The 17,311-nt window shown below is 47.9% G+C and overlaps 1 protein-coding gene across 3 annotated transcripts in view; it reads right to left on the reverse strand.

Moving 5' to 3' along the window:
* Positions 1-17,311, reverse strand: part of adcy5 (adenylate cyclase 5) — a 266,316-nt gene that overhangs the window by 112,619 nt on the left and 136,386 nt on the right. For all 3 annotated transcript variants that reach the window (XM_033024874.1, XM_033024873.1, XM_033024872.1), the window contains exons 2-3: positions 12,360-12,509; positions 8,808-8,929 (exon numbers count right to left, since the gene is read on the reverse strand). In XM_033024874.1, the coding sequence (XP_032880765.1) occupies positions 8,808-8,929; positions 12,360-12,509 (272 nt within the window). The remainder of the gene's footprint in view (positions 1-8,807; positions 8,930-12,359; positions 12,510-17,311) is intronic.

The following is a 17,311-nucleotide window of genomic DNA, read 5'->3' on the forward strand; positions in this document are numbered from 1 at the left end:
AATAGTACAGCACAGGAACAGGCCCTTTGGCCCATCATGTCTGTGCTAAACACAATTGCAAGATGACTGCAGTAAGAATGTTATTGTTCTATCTGGGACAAATGACGATAAAATACTCTTGACTCCTGGACTCAAACCCCTCTGCCCGCGCCAGTTCCATATCCCTCCATTCCTTGCATGTGGCACAGCAAAACCTCTTAAAACACCACGATCATATCTGTCTCCACCATCCCTCTCTTCCCTGCATAATCCATGTGCCTCTCTTCCTAAGACGGACAAGGGCGGTCACGGTGGCGCAGCGGTAGAGTTGCTGCCTTACAGCGAATGCAGCGCTGGAGGCCCGGGTTCGATCCCAACTACGGGTGCTGTCCGTACGGAGTTTATACGTTCTCCCCGTGACCTGCGTGGGTTTTCTCCGAGATCTTCGGTTTCCTCCCACAGGTTTGTAGGCTAATTGGCTCGATAAAATGTAAAACAAATTGTCCCTAGTGTGTGTAGGATAGTGTTAATGTATGGGGATCGCTGGACGGCGAGGACCCAGTGGGCCGAAGGGCCTGTTTCCGTGCTGTATCTCGCAACTAACCTAAATTGCTGGAGTAATTCAGCTTCTTCAGTCTGTAGAAGGTTTCTGTCCCGAAACATCACCTATTCGAAGGATCGACTGGACTTATATGAAGGATGAAAGGTGTCTTACAGCAACATATAACATTCTTAAGGGATTGGAAAGGCGAAATGCATGAAAAATGTTCCCGCTGTTGGGGGAGTCCATAACCAGGGGTCACAGTGTAAGAATAAGGGGTAGGCCATTTAGGACTGAGATGAGGAAAAACTTTTTCACCTAGAGAATTGTGAATCTGTGGAATTCTCTGCCACAGAAGGCAGTGGAGGCCAATTCACCGGATGTGTTCAAGAGAGCCTTAGATTTAGCTCTTAGGGCTAACAGAATCAAGGGATATGCAGACAAAGCAGGAATGAGGTACTGACTTTCGATGATCAGCCATGATCATATTGAATGGTGAGAGTTAGATAGAGCTCTAGGGGCTAGTGGAATCAAGGGATATGGGGAGAAGGCAGGCACGGGTTATTGATAGGGGACGATTAGCCATGATCGCAATGAATGGCGGTGCTGGCTCGAAGGGCCGAATGGCCTCCTCCTACACCTATTTTCTATGTTTCTATGATGCTGGCTGGAAGGGTCGAATGGCCTACTCCTGCACCTATTTTCAAACTTTTCTATTCCTTTTCTGCCTGAGTGATGCTGCCAGACCCGCTGAGTTACTCCAGCATTTTGTGCCTGGCTTCGTTATAAACCAGCATCTGCAGTTCCTTCCCACACACTATGTCTTTTTTCCTTGCTTGGATCTGATCCTTTACTACCTGAAGCCTGCACTTGGATTCAACTCAAGACGAATTTCTGTGTCCAAGTAATTCGAATGACAAACTTGGTTCAACTGATCCGTGGAGATAATTTGGATCGACAAGAACACGTTGTCACCCATTTCTCCTTGGACGCTGTGAGTTCCAATTCTTGAGTGAGTGCAGAACACAAACGCAATAAATTTACTTGGAACTGAGCTCCTTTTGACTCGTGTTTCAGCAAACACCTCCGCTCAGTCCGTCGTAACCTACCTGATCTCCCGGTTGCTCAGCACTTCAACTCCCCCTCCCATTCCCACACTGACCTTTCTGTCCTGGGCCTCCTCCACTGTCAGAGTGAGGCCCAGCACAAATTGGAGGAGCAGCACCTCATATTTCGCTTTGGCAGCTTACACCCCAGCGGTATGAATATTGACTTCTCTAACTTCAAGTAACCCTTGCTTTCCCTCTCTCTCCATCCCCTCCCCCATTCGGCTTGTATTCGCTAGAATTTAGAAGATTGAGAGGAGCGAGATGAGGAAAACATTTTTCACACAGAGAGTGGTGAATCTCTGGAATTCTCTGCCACAGAAGGTAGGTATGTTGCAAAGCGTACCTGAAGCGTCGCTGAAAATCTGTCGCTGCGGGTGTGCGCGATTTTGGCGCCGTTTAGAGGGGGCGGGTTTAAAACGCGATTTTCACTAAGCTGTTCCAATCGAAAATGTTCAGCCTAGTTAATTATTAACGAAAAATCGCTGGAAGACCCCGTCGCAAAAGCTATTATTAGGTTTAAAGGCCTTGAATAATAGTTATAGTAGTTTAAAAATCAATCTCTAAACCCGCGACCGCCAGCAACCGCAGGGTCTCATAAAGCAGTCAACTGAAGGTAGGCTGTATATTTTTACATTAAAAAGGGCTTCTAAAGATCCCTTTATACAAAGTTTAATATTGCGAGTAGCTCATTTTGGGCCCATTATATCCCGCAGTATTTTTCTCGGCATTTGGGGCACAAATCTACCGCAATGTGAACGTTCTAAACCAGCGCGTTCCACAGGAACCCACTGGAAAGCTGATTTAAATGGGCATTTATTTACAGCAATTAAACACTAAATTCCTTCCATTTGGCCTATAAATTAATGTAAATGAGATATAAAAATCATGTTTTATTGTGAATTATTTGTGAATATTATTTGGACATTTAGGCTATTTAAAAATGTTAATCATCTATTAAGAAATGGATAGATGTTTAGATCTAGTAATTGAAGTCTGAAATTAGCTACAATTAGGTAACTAACTAATTATATGCTTTAATTTCAGGTCATCCAAGTAAGATTATTTTATATTTGTTTCAGAATGCTTCAATCTATGATAACTGAAAATTTCATTCAGTTCTCTTAATTTTTAAGAAAGTTATGGGCTTTTGACTGTTCACGATCACAGCTTTTTTGTTATGTCCATAGAAAATCAATAGGGAACAAGATGCTCATTTCCCAGTATGAAAATGGCCATAACTTTTTAAATACTTGAGATATGAAAGTGAATTAGGTGTTAAATTAAAGTTATTTTTATGCTTTATCTGATGGGATAAATTACAGACTTGATTTTTAAAATCTCAAAATTTTGTAACATTGCTACAGAAGGTAGTTGAGGCCAGTTCATTGGCTATATTTAAGAGGGAGTTAGATGTGGCCCTTGTGGCTAAAGGGATCAGGGGGTATGGAGAGAAGGCAGGTACAGGATACTGAGTTGGATGATCAGCCATGATCATATTGAATGGCGGTGCAGGCTCGAAGGGCCGAATGGCCTACTCCTGCACCTAATTTCTATGGTATTCCGACTAGTTTCACTGTCCTCCTGATTAATTTTACTGATTGTATGCCTCGTTGTCACCTTCCCTTCAACTAACAATGATCCATTCAGCATTTTCCTTGCTCTTCGTCCACTTTGATCTGTCCTTTTCACATCTTACCCTTCAATATCTCTAGACTCCCTCTCCCCCGACTCTCAGTGTGAAGAAGGATCTCGACCCAAAACGTCACCCATTTCTTCTCTCCAGATCTGCTGCCTGCCCCACTGAGTTACTGCAGCATTTTGTGACTATCTTTAGTGTTTTAGCGATGTCTGTGGCTGTAGACCAGCACTGTGAGAGAAACCCAAACAGCCACGGGGAGAACGTACAAACTCCGTGCAGGAACGCCAGAGGTCAGGAGCGAACCCAGGTTCCTAAAACTTTATCGGGATGCATCCCAGCGTGGTTTGGGAACAGCTCCATCCAAGGCCCGCAAGAAATTGCAGCTAATTGCATTTACAGCCCAGACCATCGCACAAACCAACCTCCCTTCCATTGAATCCATCTACACTTCTATTTCACGCTGCCTCGGCAAGGCCAGCAGCATAATCAAGGACCAGTGTGCGGGGATTTGAGTCTGAAGAAGGGTTTCGGCCCAAAACGTCGCCTATTTCCTTCGCTCCATAGATGCTGCTGCACCCGCTGAGTTTCCCCAGCAATTTTGTGTACCTGCGGGGATCGCTGGTTGGTGCGGACTCGGAGGGCCAAGGGGGCATAAAGAGAGGGCATAGCTTTAAGGGGAGAGGGGCCAAGATTTAACGGAGACGTGTGGTGCGAGTTTGTTTACACAGTGGGTGGTGGGGGCCAAGAACACGCTGCAAGGGTTGGTGGAGGAGGCAGATACGATAGTGGCGTCTTAGAGGCATTTAGATAGGCACGTGGATATGCAAGGAATGGAGGGATATGGATCATGTTTAGGCAGAGGAAGTTAGTTAACCTGGCGTCAAGTTAGCACAGAAATTGTGGGCCGAAGGGCCTATTCTGTCACACTGTTCTATGTTGTTGCAATTACGTGCCTGCTATGCTGTATGACCCACCGACTATCTTTAATCAGGCTTTACTGGACTTTATCTTGCACAAAACGTTATTCCCTTTATCCTGTATCTGTACACTGTGGACGGCCGGATTGCAATCACGAGTAGTCTTCTGGCTGACTGCAGTGCACGCAACAAAAAAGGCTTCTCACTGTACCTGGCAGAAACAATGAACCGCAGATGCTGGCTTATACCAACGGAGGACACAAAGTGCTGGAGTAACTCAGCGGGTCAGACAGCATCTCTGGAGAAAAAGGAAGGGGGTGACGTTTCGAGTTGGGTCCTGCTGAAGACTGGAAGAATTTCTTTGGTCTGATGTCGGTACATTTGACATGCGACAGTCCGAAGACAGGTGCCGCCCATGCCCTCCGGAGATGCTGCCTGACCCGCAGAGTTACTCCAGCACTTTGTGCCTCTTTTTTTTTTCTGTTGTAAACCAGCACCTGCAGTTCCTTGGTTCTGCTCTTGACAATTAAACCACTCTCGACTCTCTTGACATTTGGATGCTTCTAATAAAGAGATTTGGTGACAGCAAAGTCAGTTTCAGTGCCACAAACCCACCTGTGATTTGGTGAGTGGGAGTGAGAGTGGGAGCACAAATCATTTTACATGCTTACTGCCAATTCATAATGTTTATAAGTCATCATCTTTCATATTAATTTACACGGCAGCACAGCGGTAGAAACATAGAAAATAGGTGCAGGAGTAGAGGCCATTGGGCCCTTCGAGCCTGCACCGCCATTCGATATGATCATGGCAGATCATCCAACTCAGTATCCCATCCCTGCCTTCTCTCCATACCCCCTGATCCCTTTAGCCACAAGGGCCACATCTAACTCCCTCTTAAATATAGCCAATGAACTGGCCTCAACTACCTTCTGTGGCAGAGAATTCCACAGATTCACCACTATCTGTGTAAAAAATGATTTTCTCATCTCGGTCCTAAAAGACTTCCCTCTTATCCTTAAACTGTGACCCCTAGTTCTGGACTTCCCCAACATCAGGAATAATCTTCCTGCATCTAGCCTGTCCAACCCCTTAAGAATTTTTAAAGTTTCTATAAGATCCCCCCTCAATCTTCTAAATTCTAGCGTGTACAAGCCGAGTCTATCCAGTCTTTCTTCATATGAAAGTCCTGCCATCCCAGGAATCAGTCTGGTGAACCTTCTCTGTACTCCCTCTATGGCAAGAATGTCTTTCCTCAGATTAGGAGACCAAAACTGTACGCAATACTCCAGGTGTGGTCTCACCAAGACTTTGAACAGCCCCCTCACAGCGCCAGAGACTTGGGTTCGATCCTGACTACGGGCGCTGTCCGTACGGAGTTTGTACATTCTACCCGTGACCGCGTGGGTTTGCTCCGAGCTCACCGGCTTCCTCCCATGTTCCAAAGACGCGCGGGTTTGAAGGCTAATTGGCTTGGTCTAGGTGTAAATTGCCCCTAGTGTGCGTGCAGGATAGTGTTAGTGTGCGGGGACCGCTGGTCGGTGCGGACTCGCTGTTTCGGCGCTGTATCGCAAAACCAAACTGAACACCAAAGAACATCAACAAGGAGTTTGACTGAACTTTGGTGCCTTCCCTCACAGCGGGAAACTTTGATACCTCTGTGGGGATGTTTATGTTGTAGACTATCGTGTTCTGTGCTTTTATTTTTTTATTATTTGTATGGTTGTATGGGAAAAAGCATTTTGTTGTCTCAGTACTTGTAAAATGGACAATGACAATAAAATTGAATCAAATCAAATCAAATCAAATTAAAAAAACACTGGGCCGCCCTATGTGTCACTATTTTCAGGCTCATCAGAACTCCTAGCTCTCCATGTCTTAGTCAACATGGTCAAAGTGAGAGGTTTTAAGGCAGGGGTTGTAAATCAACATAGAACATGGAAGATAGAACCAAACCATCCTACCACCAACTAGAGAGCGATCCTGACCTACCATCTACCTCATTGGTAAACACTCGGACTATCTTTAATCGGTCTGGGAGACAAGGTGGCGCAGCGGTAGAGTCGCTGCCTTTCAGCGCTTCCAATGCCAGAGATCCAGGTACGATCCCAACTACAGGTGCTGTCTGTACGGAGTTTGCACGTTCTCCCCGTGACCTGCGCGGATTTTCTCCGAGGCCTTCGGATTCCTCCCACACTCCAAAGACAGATCTGGTGTGTAGGTTAATTGGCTTGGTAAATGTTAACGTGAAAATGTAAAAATTGTCCCTAATGTGTGTAGGATTGTGTTAGTGAGCGGGGATCGCAGGTCGGCACGTACCCGGTGGGCCGAAGGGCCTGTTTGCGCGCTGTATCTCTACACTAAACTAAAACTTAACTAATCGTACTTTATGGGACTTTAACCTGCACTAAACGTGATTCTCTTCATCCTGTATCTGTACAATATAGGTGGGTTAATTGTAATCATGTACCGTCTTTTCACTGACTGGATAGCGCGCAACAAAAAATGCTTTTCACTGTACCTCTTCCAGAATTGAACGCGCTAGATGCAGGAAACATGTTCCCGAAGTTGGGGGAGTCCAGAACCAGGGTCCACAGTTTAAGAATAAGGGGTAGGCCATTTAGAACTGTGATGAGGAAAGACTTCTTCACACAGTTGTAAATTTGTGGAATTCTCTGCCTCAGAAGGCAGTGGAGGCCAATTCACTGGATGCATTCAAAAGAGAGTTGGATAGAGCTCTTAGGGCTAGTGGAATCAAGGAATTTGGGGAGTAGGTAGGAACGAGGTACTGATTGTGGATGATCAGCCATGATCACATTGAATGTCGGTGCTGGCTCGAAGGGCCGAATGGCCTAATCCTGCACCTATAGTCTATGTATCTATGTATCTATGTAAAATGGCGCCCAACCCCGGCCACTATTTGCATGCTAGCCACAGAAGCAGATCTACCATCACATATTACAATCGCTCAGGCATGTTCCGTGAGTAATTACTCAGAGTAGGCAGTCAGTCGGCTTTTAAAAAATCTTAAACCGCGCATGCGCAGATTGTTCTCCTCTCCGTAAAATGTCAGTCGACTTTTATAAAGCCTTCAAAAACCATATCTCTTAACAAAGTACCGTATTTCCCGGCAATGAGGACGCACATAATGACAATCCATGTTTGAAAAACCCGCCATGAAACTTGCGCTGCGCATGCGCAGTACGCAGTACACAGTCCACGGTGCAAAGGCAGAATTTCAGCTGCCTTCAGCACCACTTGTCATTGAAGGTTTGAAGCCGCATCGACGGCACATGCCTGCAATCGCTCCAAGCACTTAAATCTCTACTCCTGCAGCAACATTTATTTAATTCCTTTATCATGTATATAAATGGTTTGATTGTAATCATGTATTGTCTTTCCGCTAAATGGATAGCACACAACAAAAGCTTTTCACTGTACCTCGGTACACGTGACAAAAAACAGAACTAAATTATACTAAATAGCACAGGAACATTACATTTACAGTGTGTTATAATTTTGGTTTTAGTTTAGTTTTAGAGATACAGCGGGGAAACAGGCCCTTCGGCCCATCAGGTCTGAGCCGACCAGTGATCCCCGCACACTAAAGGGGTTGTCCCACTGCGGCGACCTAATTCGCGAGTTTAGAAGAGTTTGCCCTCGACTCATAGTCGCAGTATGGTCGACATGAGGTCCTAGGAGGTCTTTGTAACTTTCCTTCATGCTCGAGAGTGGTCCCCGCATACTCAAGGCCTCAGCTAGATCACGGCGTTTTTCTCAACATGCTGAAAAATGCCCGCGAGTAAAGAAAGGTCGCCATGGAAAAAAATATTTTTTTACTCTTAGGTTTAGTCGAGGTAGGTCATAGTAGATCGGCATGCTTTCCTAGTTACTCGAAGGCAATCGAGGGTAGTCGAAGGTAAAGCTCGTTGAGAAAAAAAAGGTAAACTTTATTAAACGTTGTCTGGCTTCTTAAAAGTGTCTCTACTCCTTCTCCCACCCCTTCTCCCTCCTTCTCTCCCCCTCCCCCCCACTCTCTAAAGGACTTACTGTACTGTGCCAGCCGTCTTTTACCTTCCTGTTCATCGCGGGTGTGAATTTCAGACAGCGCTCCCCCGCTTTCCCTGGCCACCGTCTTTACGAGGTGTGTGTGTGTGTGTGTGTGCGCGCGCGCAGACGGTCGATCCAGCTCTCGGTTTCATCGCTGACGGTCGATCTAGCTCGAGGTTTTTCAGGCGAGTGCCCTCGAGCTTCAAGGTCGAAGACAGTGGCTGAAAGGTCGTGTCAGTGGGACAGGCCCTTAACACTATCCTACACACCACTAGGCACAATTTTCACATTTATACCAAGCCAATTTACCTACAAACCTGCACGTCTTTGGAGTGTGTGAGGAAACTGGAGATCTCGGAGAAAACCCACGCAGGTCATGGGGAGAGAACGTACAAACTTCGTACAGACAGCACCCGTAGTCAGGATCGAACCCGGGTCTCTGGCGCTGTAAGGCAGCAACTCTACCGCTGCGCCACCGTACCGCCCCTAGTACCTCGGTGGCTTGCGGTGCTCCTGGCAATTTAACACGGGGACATGGAAGAAACCACTTCTGCCGAGGGGGCGTCACATACCTGACATTGTCGTGTTTCTGTATGTAAATCTTGTGAAACATCATGACCTCCTGCTTTGCATTAATGTCGGCCTTCATCTCCATGGCAACGTGGCGGGGCAGAACGGACAACAGCAAGCGTTCCTAGGGGGAAGAGCAGAGATGGGGGTTAGATGGGCCGCGACATTGAGATACAATACATTCCCCCCCCCCCCGACACATGGGCGGCACGGTGGCGCAGCTGGTCGAGCCGCCGCCTCACAGCGCCGAGACCCGGGTTCGATCCTGACCTCAAGTGCTGCCTGTGCAGAGTCTTCGAGATACAGCGTGGAAACAGGCCCTTTGGCCCACTGAGTCCACACCAACTGAGGCTCCATAATGCCCCTGTCCCACTTAGGAAACCTGAACGGAAACCTCTGGAGACTTTGCGCCCCACCCAAGGTTTCCGTGCGGTTCCCAGAGGTTCCCGAAGGTTTTTGTCAGTCTCCCTACCTGCTTCCACTACCTGCAACCTCCGGCAACCACCTGCAACCTCCGGGAACCGCACGGAAACCTTGGGTGGGGCGCAAAGTCTCCAGAGGTTTCCGTTCAGGTTTCCTAAGTGGGACAGGGGGCATTATGGAGCCTCAGTTGGTGTGGACTCAGTGGGCCAAAGGGCCTGTTTCCACGCTGTATCTCCAGAGGTTTCCGTTCAGGTTTCCTACGTGGGACAGGGGCATAAGGCTTTAGGTCAGGCCGCATTTGGATTACTGTGAGCAAATTTGGGCCTCATATACGAGGAAGGATGTGCTGGCTCTGGAGAGGGTCCAAAGGAGGTTTACAAGAATTATTCCAGGTCTGTCAAAATGAGATATGAATTGTTCAGGCAGGAAGTGTGCCCGGCACGGTGGCGCAGCGCTAGAGTTGCTGCCTTCCAGCGCCAGAGACCCGGGTTCGATCCTGACTACGGGTGCTGTCTGTACGGAGTTTGTACGTTCTCCCCATGACCTGAGTGGGTTTTCTCCGGGTGATCCAGTTTCCTCCCACACTCCAAAGACGTGCATGTTTGTAGGTTTATCTGGCTTGGTATAAATGTAAAATTGTCTCCAATGGGTGTACGATAGTGTTAGTGCGCGGAGATCGCTGGTCAGTGCGGGCTCGGTGGGCCGAAGGGCCTGTTTCCACGCTGTATCTCTAAACTAAACTAAACTGAAGTAAACAAATTGAATAAACATGCAGGCTATTTTTATGAACGTAGTCGGAATTCCCGTTCCGTTCCGTTTTTCCTGAATTCCTTGAAACTTTCATATATTTAACTAGCTTCTCTTTAAATACTTCCCTTAATCTAATCTTCACAAAACGTCTGGGGGAGAGAATTTCAGAGAGTCAGGGAACTCGTGAAATAACTCCCTGTGCATCCGTTTTAAATGAACTTACCCCCGCCCCACCCCCGCCCCACCCCTTATCCTTTTTTATCTCCCTTCCTCCTTTTTATGAGGATGATGCAGGACGATGGGATGAGCTTTAGTTTAGTTTAGTTTAGTTTAGAGATACAGCGCGGAAACAGGCTCTTTGCTCCACCGAGTCCGCGCAGACCAGCGATCCCCGCACACACTAACACTGCCCTGCACACATTAGGTACATTTTACAATTTACATTTACACCAAACCAATTATACCAAGCATACAGACAGCACCCATAGTCAGGATCGAACCCGGGTCTCTGGCGCTGTGAGACAGCAACTCTACTGGTGGCATAGCGTTAGAGTTGCTGCCTTACAGCGCCAGAGACCCGGGTTCAATCCTGACTCCGGGTGCTGCCTGTGCGGAGTATGTACGTTCTCACCGTGACCACGTGGGTTTTCTTCGGCTGTTTCGGTTTCCCCCCACACTCCAAACGCGTACAGGTTTGTAGGTTAATTGGCTTGGTCTAATTGTAAATTGTCCAATCGCTGGTCGGCGCGGACTCTAAGGGCGTGTTTCCGCGCTGTATCACTAAACTAATCTAAATGATACATTTGGACTGGTATGTGGATAGCATGGGTTTAGATGGATATGGGCCAATAGCAGGCAGCTGGGACTAGTGGAGATGGGACATAGAAACATGGAAAATAGGTGCAGGAGTAGGCCATTCGGCCCATCAAGCTCTTGGAATTCAATATGATCATGGCTGATCATCCAAATCAATATCCCATACCTGCCTTCTCTCCATACCCCCTGATCCCTTTAGCCACAAGGGCCACATCTAACTCCCTCTAATGAGCTGGCCTCAACTACCTTCTGTGGCAGAGAATTCCACAGATTCACCACTCTCTGTGTAAAAAATGATTTTCTCATCTCGGTCCTAAAAGACTTCCCTCTTATCCTTAAACTGTGTCCCCTTGTTATGGACTTCCCCAACATCGGGAACAATCTTCCTGCATCTAGCCTGTCCAACCCCTTAAGAATTTTGTAAGTTTCTATAAGATCCCCCCTCAATCATGTTGGTCAGGGTGGGAAAGTTGGGTCGAAGGGCCTGTTTTCATGCTGTATGACTGTATGACTCTCACATTTAATTCTTCTAAATTCTAGAGCATACGGTCCAGTGAATCTTCAGAGCTCCTCTTCCATGGCAAGTATTCTTATATCCCAGCCGCGGACACTACAGGGCTCTTTATAATTGGAGCAAGACATTTCTCCACTTGTATTCAAATCCTCATGTAATAAAGAGCAACATGCCGTTTGCCTTTCTAATTGCTGGTGGAACACGCATGTTAACGATCACTGATTTGTGTACAAGGACACCCAGGTTGCTCAGATTACCAATGTCTTTCAACTTCTAACTGCAGGCAGTCGCCTGTCTCTTCACTAGATGCATGTTAACAGTGGGCCAAGCAGCATGGTCCCACGCCCATAAGGTCCTTGGATCAGACAGTGCAACGTCCGTGGCTAACTTGCGAATGGCCTAATTCTGCTCCTATCTCTTATGAACTGTGCCCCCTAAACCTGGCCATAACCCACTAAACCCTTCCTGTCCTTGTACCTGTCCGTGTACCTGTCCAGGTGTGTTGCCTGAACGTTGGATCCTTTACGACGATGTTGCCAGGGTCTGAGCTACAGTCAGAGCTTGAGGAGGCTGGGACTCTATTCCTTGGAGTGCAGGAGGATAAGGGGTGATCTTGTAGAGGCACAGTCTCTAGATTAGATGCATAGATCAGGTAGATGCACAGTCTCTTGACCACACACAGTGGGCGAATCGAGGACCAGAGGACATAGGTTTAAAGTGGAGGGGAAAAGATTTAATAGGAATCTGAGTGGTAACTTTTTCACACAAAGGGTGATGGGTGTATGGAATGAGCTGCCGGAGGAGGTAGTTAAGGCTGGGACTATCCTAACATTTTAGAAACAGGTACATGGATTGGAGGGGTTTGGGCCAAACGCAGGCAGGTGGGACTAAGTGTAGCTGGGACATGTTGGTCGGTGTGGGCAAGTTGGCCTGTTTCCACGCTGTATCACTGTGTGTTCGGCCCAACTTGCCCACGCCGACCTACATGTCCCAGCTACGCCGTGTTGCACCTGCAGGCGGCGCTGGCCTGTGGCGGCCTCCCGTCTCTCACCTGCTGTTGGTTCTCCTTCTGCGAGTGCAGCCGGGCCTGGATGCACTCCCTCGTCTCCTGAAAGGCCTGCCGCTGCGACACCTCGGCCGGGTAGTGGGTGCAGACGCCAACGATGTTGGTGCAGGAGAAGATCAGCACGTTGGACACCAACTGGGAGAGGAAGAACAATCGCACGTTACAACCGATCCCCACCGCCGCAACTACTCACACATAGAGCGCAACCTCCAAAGGTTGTAGGGGTCAGCTTGGCCGGGCCGGGCCGTGGTGGAAGATGCACATCCAGGAAACGCACTGACTCAGCATGAGGTTGCCACGACAAAGGTAGACACAAAAATGCTGGGGTAACTCAGCGGGACAGGCAGCATCTCTGCAGAGAAGGAATGGGTGACGTTTCGGGTTGAGACCCTTAAGGGCGAAACGTCACCCATTCCTTCTCTCCAGATATGCTGCCTGTCCCGCTGGGTTACTCCAGCATTTTGTGGTCTGCCTTCGATTTAAACCAGCATCTGCAGTTCTTTCTAAAACCCCTGCCCCACGGTACGAGTTCATTCCAAGAGTTCTCCCGAGTTTGCCCTGATTCGAACTTGGGGATTTACGGTAATGGCCACTCGTCGGTACTCGGGGCTCTCGTGGACATTTTTCATCATGTTGAAAAATCTTCACGAGTCTTCCCATGCTTACTTGCCGTTAGCGAGTCTTCCCGATTACCTGCCGTTAGCGCTAAGAGACGTCCCCGAGCTCCGACGTACCCGCTATGTTCATTCTGCGTGCTTACCACGAGTTTGATTTTTTTTAACCTCGGGAGAGCTCTTGGAATGAACTCGTACCGTGGGACAGGGCCATTACACATCAAGTCTCCACGACTGAACTGGGAACGGCCGTTTTCCGATCCTCAAACTCAGCTCATTATAAAGTACTAGAGGCATAACTCGCTCCTTTTGCACATGTAGGTTCACTTTGAGTGCAGTTCAGTTTAGTTTATTGACACGAGCACTGAGGGACGCCTTTGTTGCGTGCTAACCAGTCAGCGAAAAGACTACACGTGGTTACAATCGAGCCGTTCACAGTGTACAGATACATGACAAAGTAAATAACATGGAAGAATGTTTAGTACAAGATTATATGCAGTGTAGTCCGGTTAAAGATAGTCCAAAGTAGGTATTAGTTCAGGACTGCTCTCTAGTTGTTGATAGGATGGTTCGGTTGCCTGATAACAGCTGGGAAGAAACTGTCCCTCAATCTGGAGGTGTGCGTGTTGTCAGGACTTTCATATGAACTTTCACTGGATAGACTCGGCTTGTACTCGCTAGAATTTAGAAGATTGAGGGGGGATCTTATAGAAACGTACAAAATTCTTAAGGGGTTGGACAGGCTAGATGCAGGAAGATTGTTCCCGATGTTGGGGAAGTCCAGGACAAGGGGTCACAGCTTAAGGATAAGGGGGAAATCCTTTAAGACCGAGATGAGAAAAACATTTTTCACACAGAGAGTGGTGAATCTCTGGAACTCTCTGCCACAGAGGGTAGTTGAGGCCAGTTAATTGGCTATATTTAAGAGGGAGTTAGATGTGGCCCTTGTGGCTAAAGGGATCAGGGGGTATGGAGAGAAGGCAGGTACGGGATACTGAGTTGGATGATCAGCCATGATCATATTGAATGGCGGTGCAGACTCGAAGGGCCGAATGGCCTACTCCTGCACCTATTTCTATGTTTCTATGTTTCTATGTGCTCCGGTTTCCTTCCAGATCCAAAGATGTACCGGTTTGTAGGTTTATTGGTTTGGTAAATTGTCCCTAGTGCATGCAGGATAACGTTAGCGTGCAGGGATCGCTGGTCGGCACGGATCTGGTGGGGCAGAAGGGCCTGTATCCGAGCTGTATCTCTGAACTAAGCTAAACTGAGTTCTGGAGCTTGGAGACAGGGAGGTTCTGGAATTCTGCACGACTTACGACATAATATATTCTTAGCCGTGACCTCCACTATACACACACAAACATGTGCTTCCATTTTACACATAGTTCCTAATTCTTTTCAGCAGAAATAATTTTAGGAAAATGATCATAATGTTTCCCAACTATGGCTCTGGTCCAGAGTTAGAGCACAGACTCACAGTTTCTGCAGTCTGGCTCTTGAGATCGTGCTTCTGGTATGTTTCGTAGGACACTTCTTAAAAGCCAAGAGCGTTTTATTGTCATTTGTCCCGAAAAGGAACAAAGAAATTCTTACTTGCAGCAGGACAACAGATAAGTAAACATGTCAGTCACTCTGTAAAACCTATCATAAACAACAAAGAAAAGGAATAGAAATCTGAGGGGTGACTTTTTCAGGCAAAGGGTGGTTGGGTGTATGGAACGAGCTGCCAGTGGAGGGAGTTGAGGCTGGGACTATCCCAACGTTTAAGAAACAGTTAGACAGGTACATGGACAGGACATGTTTGGAGGGATATGGACCAAACGCAGGCAGGTGGGACTGGTGTAGCTGGGACATTGTTGGCCGGTGTGGGAAAGTTGGGATGAAGAGTGTTTCCACACTGGATCGCTCTATGACTTTAAAAAGTTCATTAAAAGAAAAAATAGACAACAGTAGGCAAACTCAACAGATGGTGTCCCCTCGTCTATACAGTTCGGAGCAAGCAAACTTACCACCAAAAAAAGACGCAAAGTGCTGGAGTAACTCAGCATCCCTGGAGAAGATGGAGGCGTGACGTTTTGGATCGGGACCGTTCTTCAGACTGATTGTGAGGGGGGGGGGGGGGGGGGGAGAGGGGGAGTTGGGGAGAGGGTGGAAGAAAAGTGGGGAGCGTGGAGAGAGGAGAGTAGGGACCAAACGTGGCAGGTAAGAGGTGATCACAGGGGTGGTTTGATAGACAGATGGTTGGAACGAAGGCCCAGAGATTAGGACAGGAGGGTGTGAGACAAGAGGATGGAAGAGTTGTGAATTGTGAAGCCGGAGGAAGGAATGTGGGTGGAGGGGGGGGGAAAGGGGGAGAGAAAGTGGGAGGGGAAGTTGGGAGGGGAAGGGGGAGGGGAAGGAGATAAATAGGGGGAAGGGGGAGGAGTTGGGAGGGGATAGGGGAGGGGAAGTGGGGGGAGGGGAAGTGGGGGGAGGGGAAGGGGAGAGAAAGGGAGAGGGGGAGGGAAATGGGAGGGGAGGGGAACTTGGGAGGTGAAGGGGGGAAAGGGGGAGGTGAAGGGGAGAGAAAGGGAGAGGGGGAGGGAAATGGGAGGGGGTGGGGAGGCGAAGTTGGGAGGGGAAGATGGAGGGGAAGTGGTGGAGGGGAAGGGGGAGGTGAAGGGGAGAGAAAGGGAGAGGGGGAGGTAAATAGGAGGAGGCGGGGAGGGGAAGTTGGGAGGGGAGGGGAAGGGAAGGGGAAGGGGAGGGGAAGTGGGAGGGGGAGGGAAAGGGGGAGGGGGAGCAGAGAAATAGGTACAAATCCAGGTGGGAACTTACCTCAGCTCCAATTATAGATGGAATGATCTTTGGTGATGGAACCACTATTCACTCAGTGCTAGGCACTAACACATCAGGAATTGACAACACTGATGCAATTAGCAACCAAGAAATATTAAAACAATCAATTGCGAGAGAGAATACGTGAAAGCTATTAAAAGAATGGCATATGGCTTTACTATCGGGTTAAAAACATTTAGAACTGATCTGAAGGATACACGTTCTCAGCACTTTTTCCTCTTTGGTTCGAAGATTCCTCTCATCAATCGAAGATTCCTCTCATCTCATCACATCCCCACAGAAACTAATCCAGGCGGTGATAAGTGGAGGCGTTATGAGGCACCTCTGCTCCACTCTGAACTATAGAGCATCCTGTAATGAAGCCACAACAGTAATTATGCATTTATTTTATTTTATTGAAAGTACATTCTCGTGCTAAGTCGGGACGGCGAGGCGGCGCAGCGGTAGAGTTGTCGCCTCACAGCGCCAGAGACCCGGGGTCGATCCTGACTACGGGTGCTGTCTGTACGGAGTTTGTACGTTCTTCCCCCACGACCTGCATGGGCTTTCTCCCATTTCTTCAGAAGAAATCCAAGCGCTCACAGGGAGAACGTGCAAACTCCACACACAGACGGCACCCGAGGTCAGGATCGAACCTGGGTCCTCCAGCGCTGTGAGGCGGCAGGTCTACCAACTGCGCCACCGTGCTACCTCCAAGGTCTCTATCCCTCCATTCCCTGCCTGTTCATCGTACATCTGCTTGTTGTGTTGTTGCATTAGTTGAGTTGAGTTGAGTGGAACTGCCTGTTCTTGTGCTGTACTGTTTTAAGTAGCTTAATTCTGAATGTGGGACACTGTAAAATCATTGGATTACTTTGTAGTTTAGTTGAGTTGAGAGATACAGCGTGAATACAGGCCCTTCGGCTCACTGAGTCCATGCCGACCAATGATCACCCGCACACTAGTTCTATGTCCCACTCACTGACAACAATTCGCAGAAGCTTACAAACCTGCAAACCTGCACGTCTTTGAAATGTGGGAGGAAATCGGAGCACCCGGAGAAAACCCAGGTGATCACAGGGAGAACTAAATATGGCTGCAAAGCTAAAATAAGTAAGGATTTAATTGTTCGGTGTTTAAGAGGGAACTGCAGATGCTGGAAAATCGAAGGTACACAAAAATGCTGGAGAAACTCAGCGGGTGCAGCAGCATCTATGGAACGAAGGAAAAGGATTTTCCTTCTACTACGACTCCTACGACTCCTACGAGTATGTTCACGAGCTCCTACGAGTAAAAAGTAAAAAGTTTTAAAATAATTTTTTTACACGTGGACATTTTTTACAGAGTTGAAAAAATTTGTTACTTTTTACTCGTAGGAGCTCGTGAACGCACACATGGAAGGTCATAGGAATTCGTAGAATATCACGAGTTTGATTTTTTTTAAACTCTGGAGAGCTCTTGGGTGAACTCCCATCGTGGGACAGGCCCTTAACTCAGCGGGTC

This window comes from Amblyraja radiata, chromosome 7, assembly GCF_010909765.2.
Source record: "Amblyraja radiata isolate CabotCenter1 chromosome 7, sAmbRad1.1.pri, whole genome shotgun sequence".
NCBI lineage: Eukaryota > Metazoa > Chordata > Chondrichthyes > Rajiformes > Rajidae > Amblyraja > Amblyraja radiata.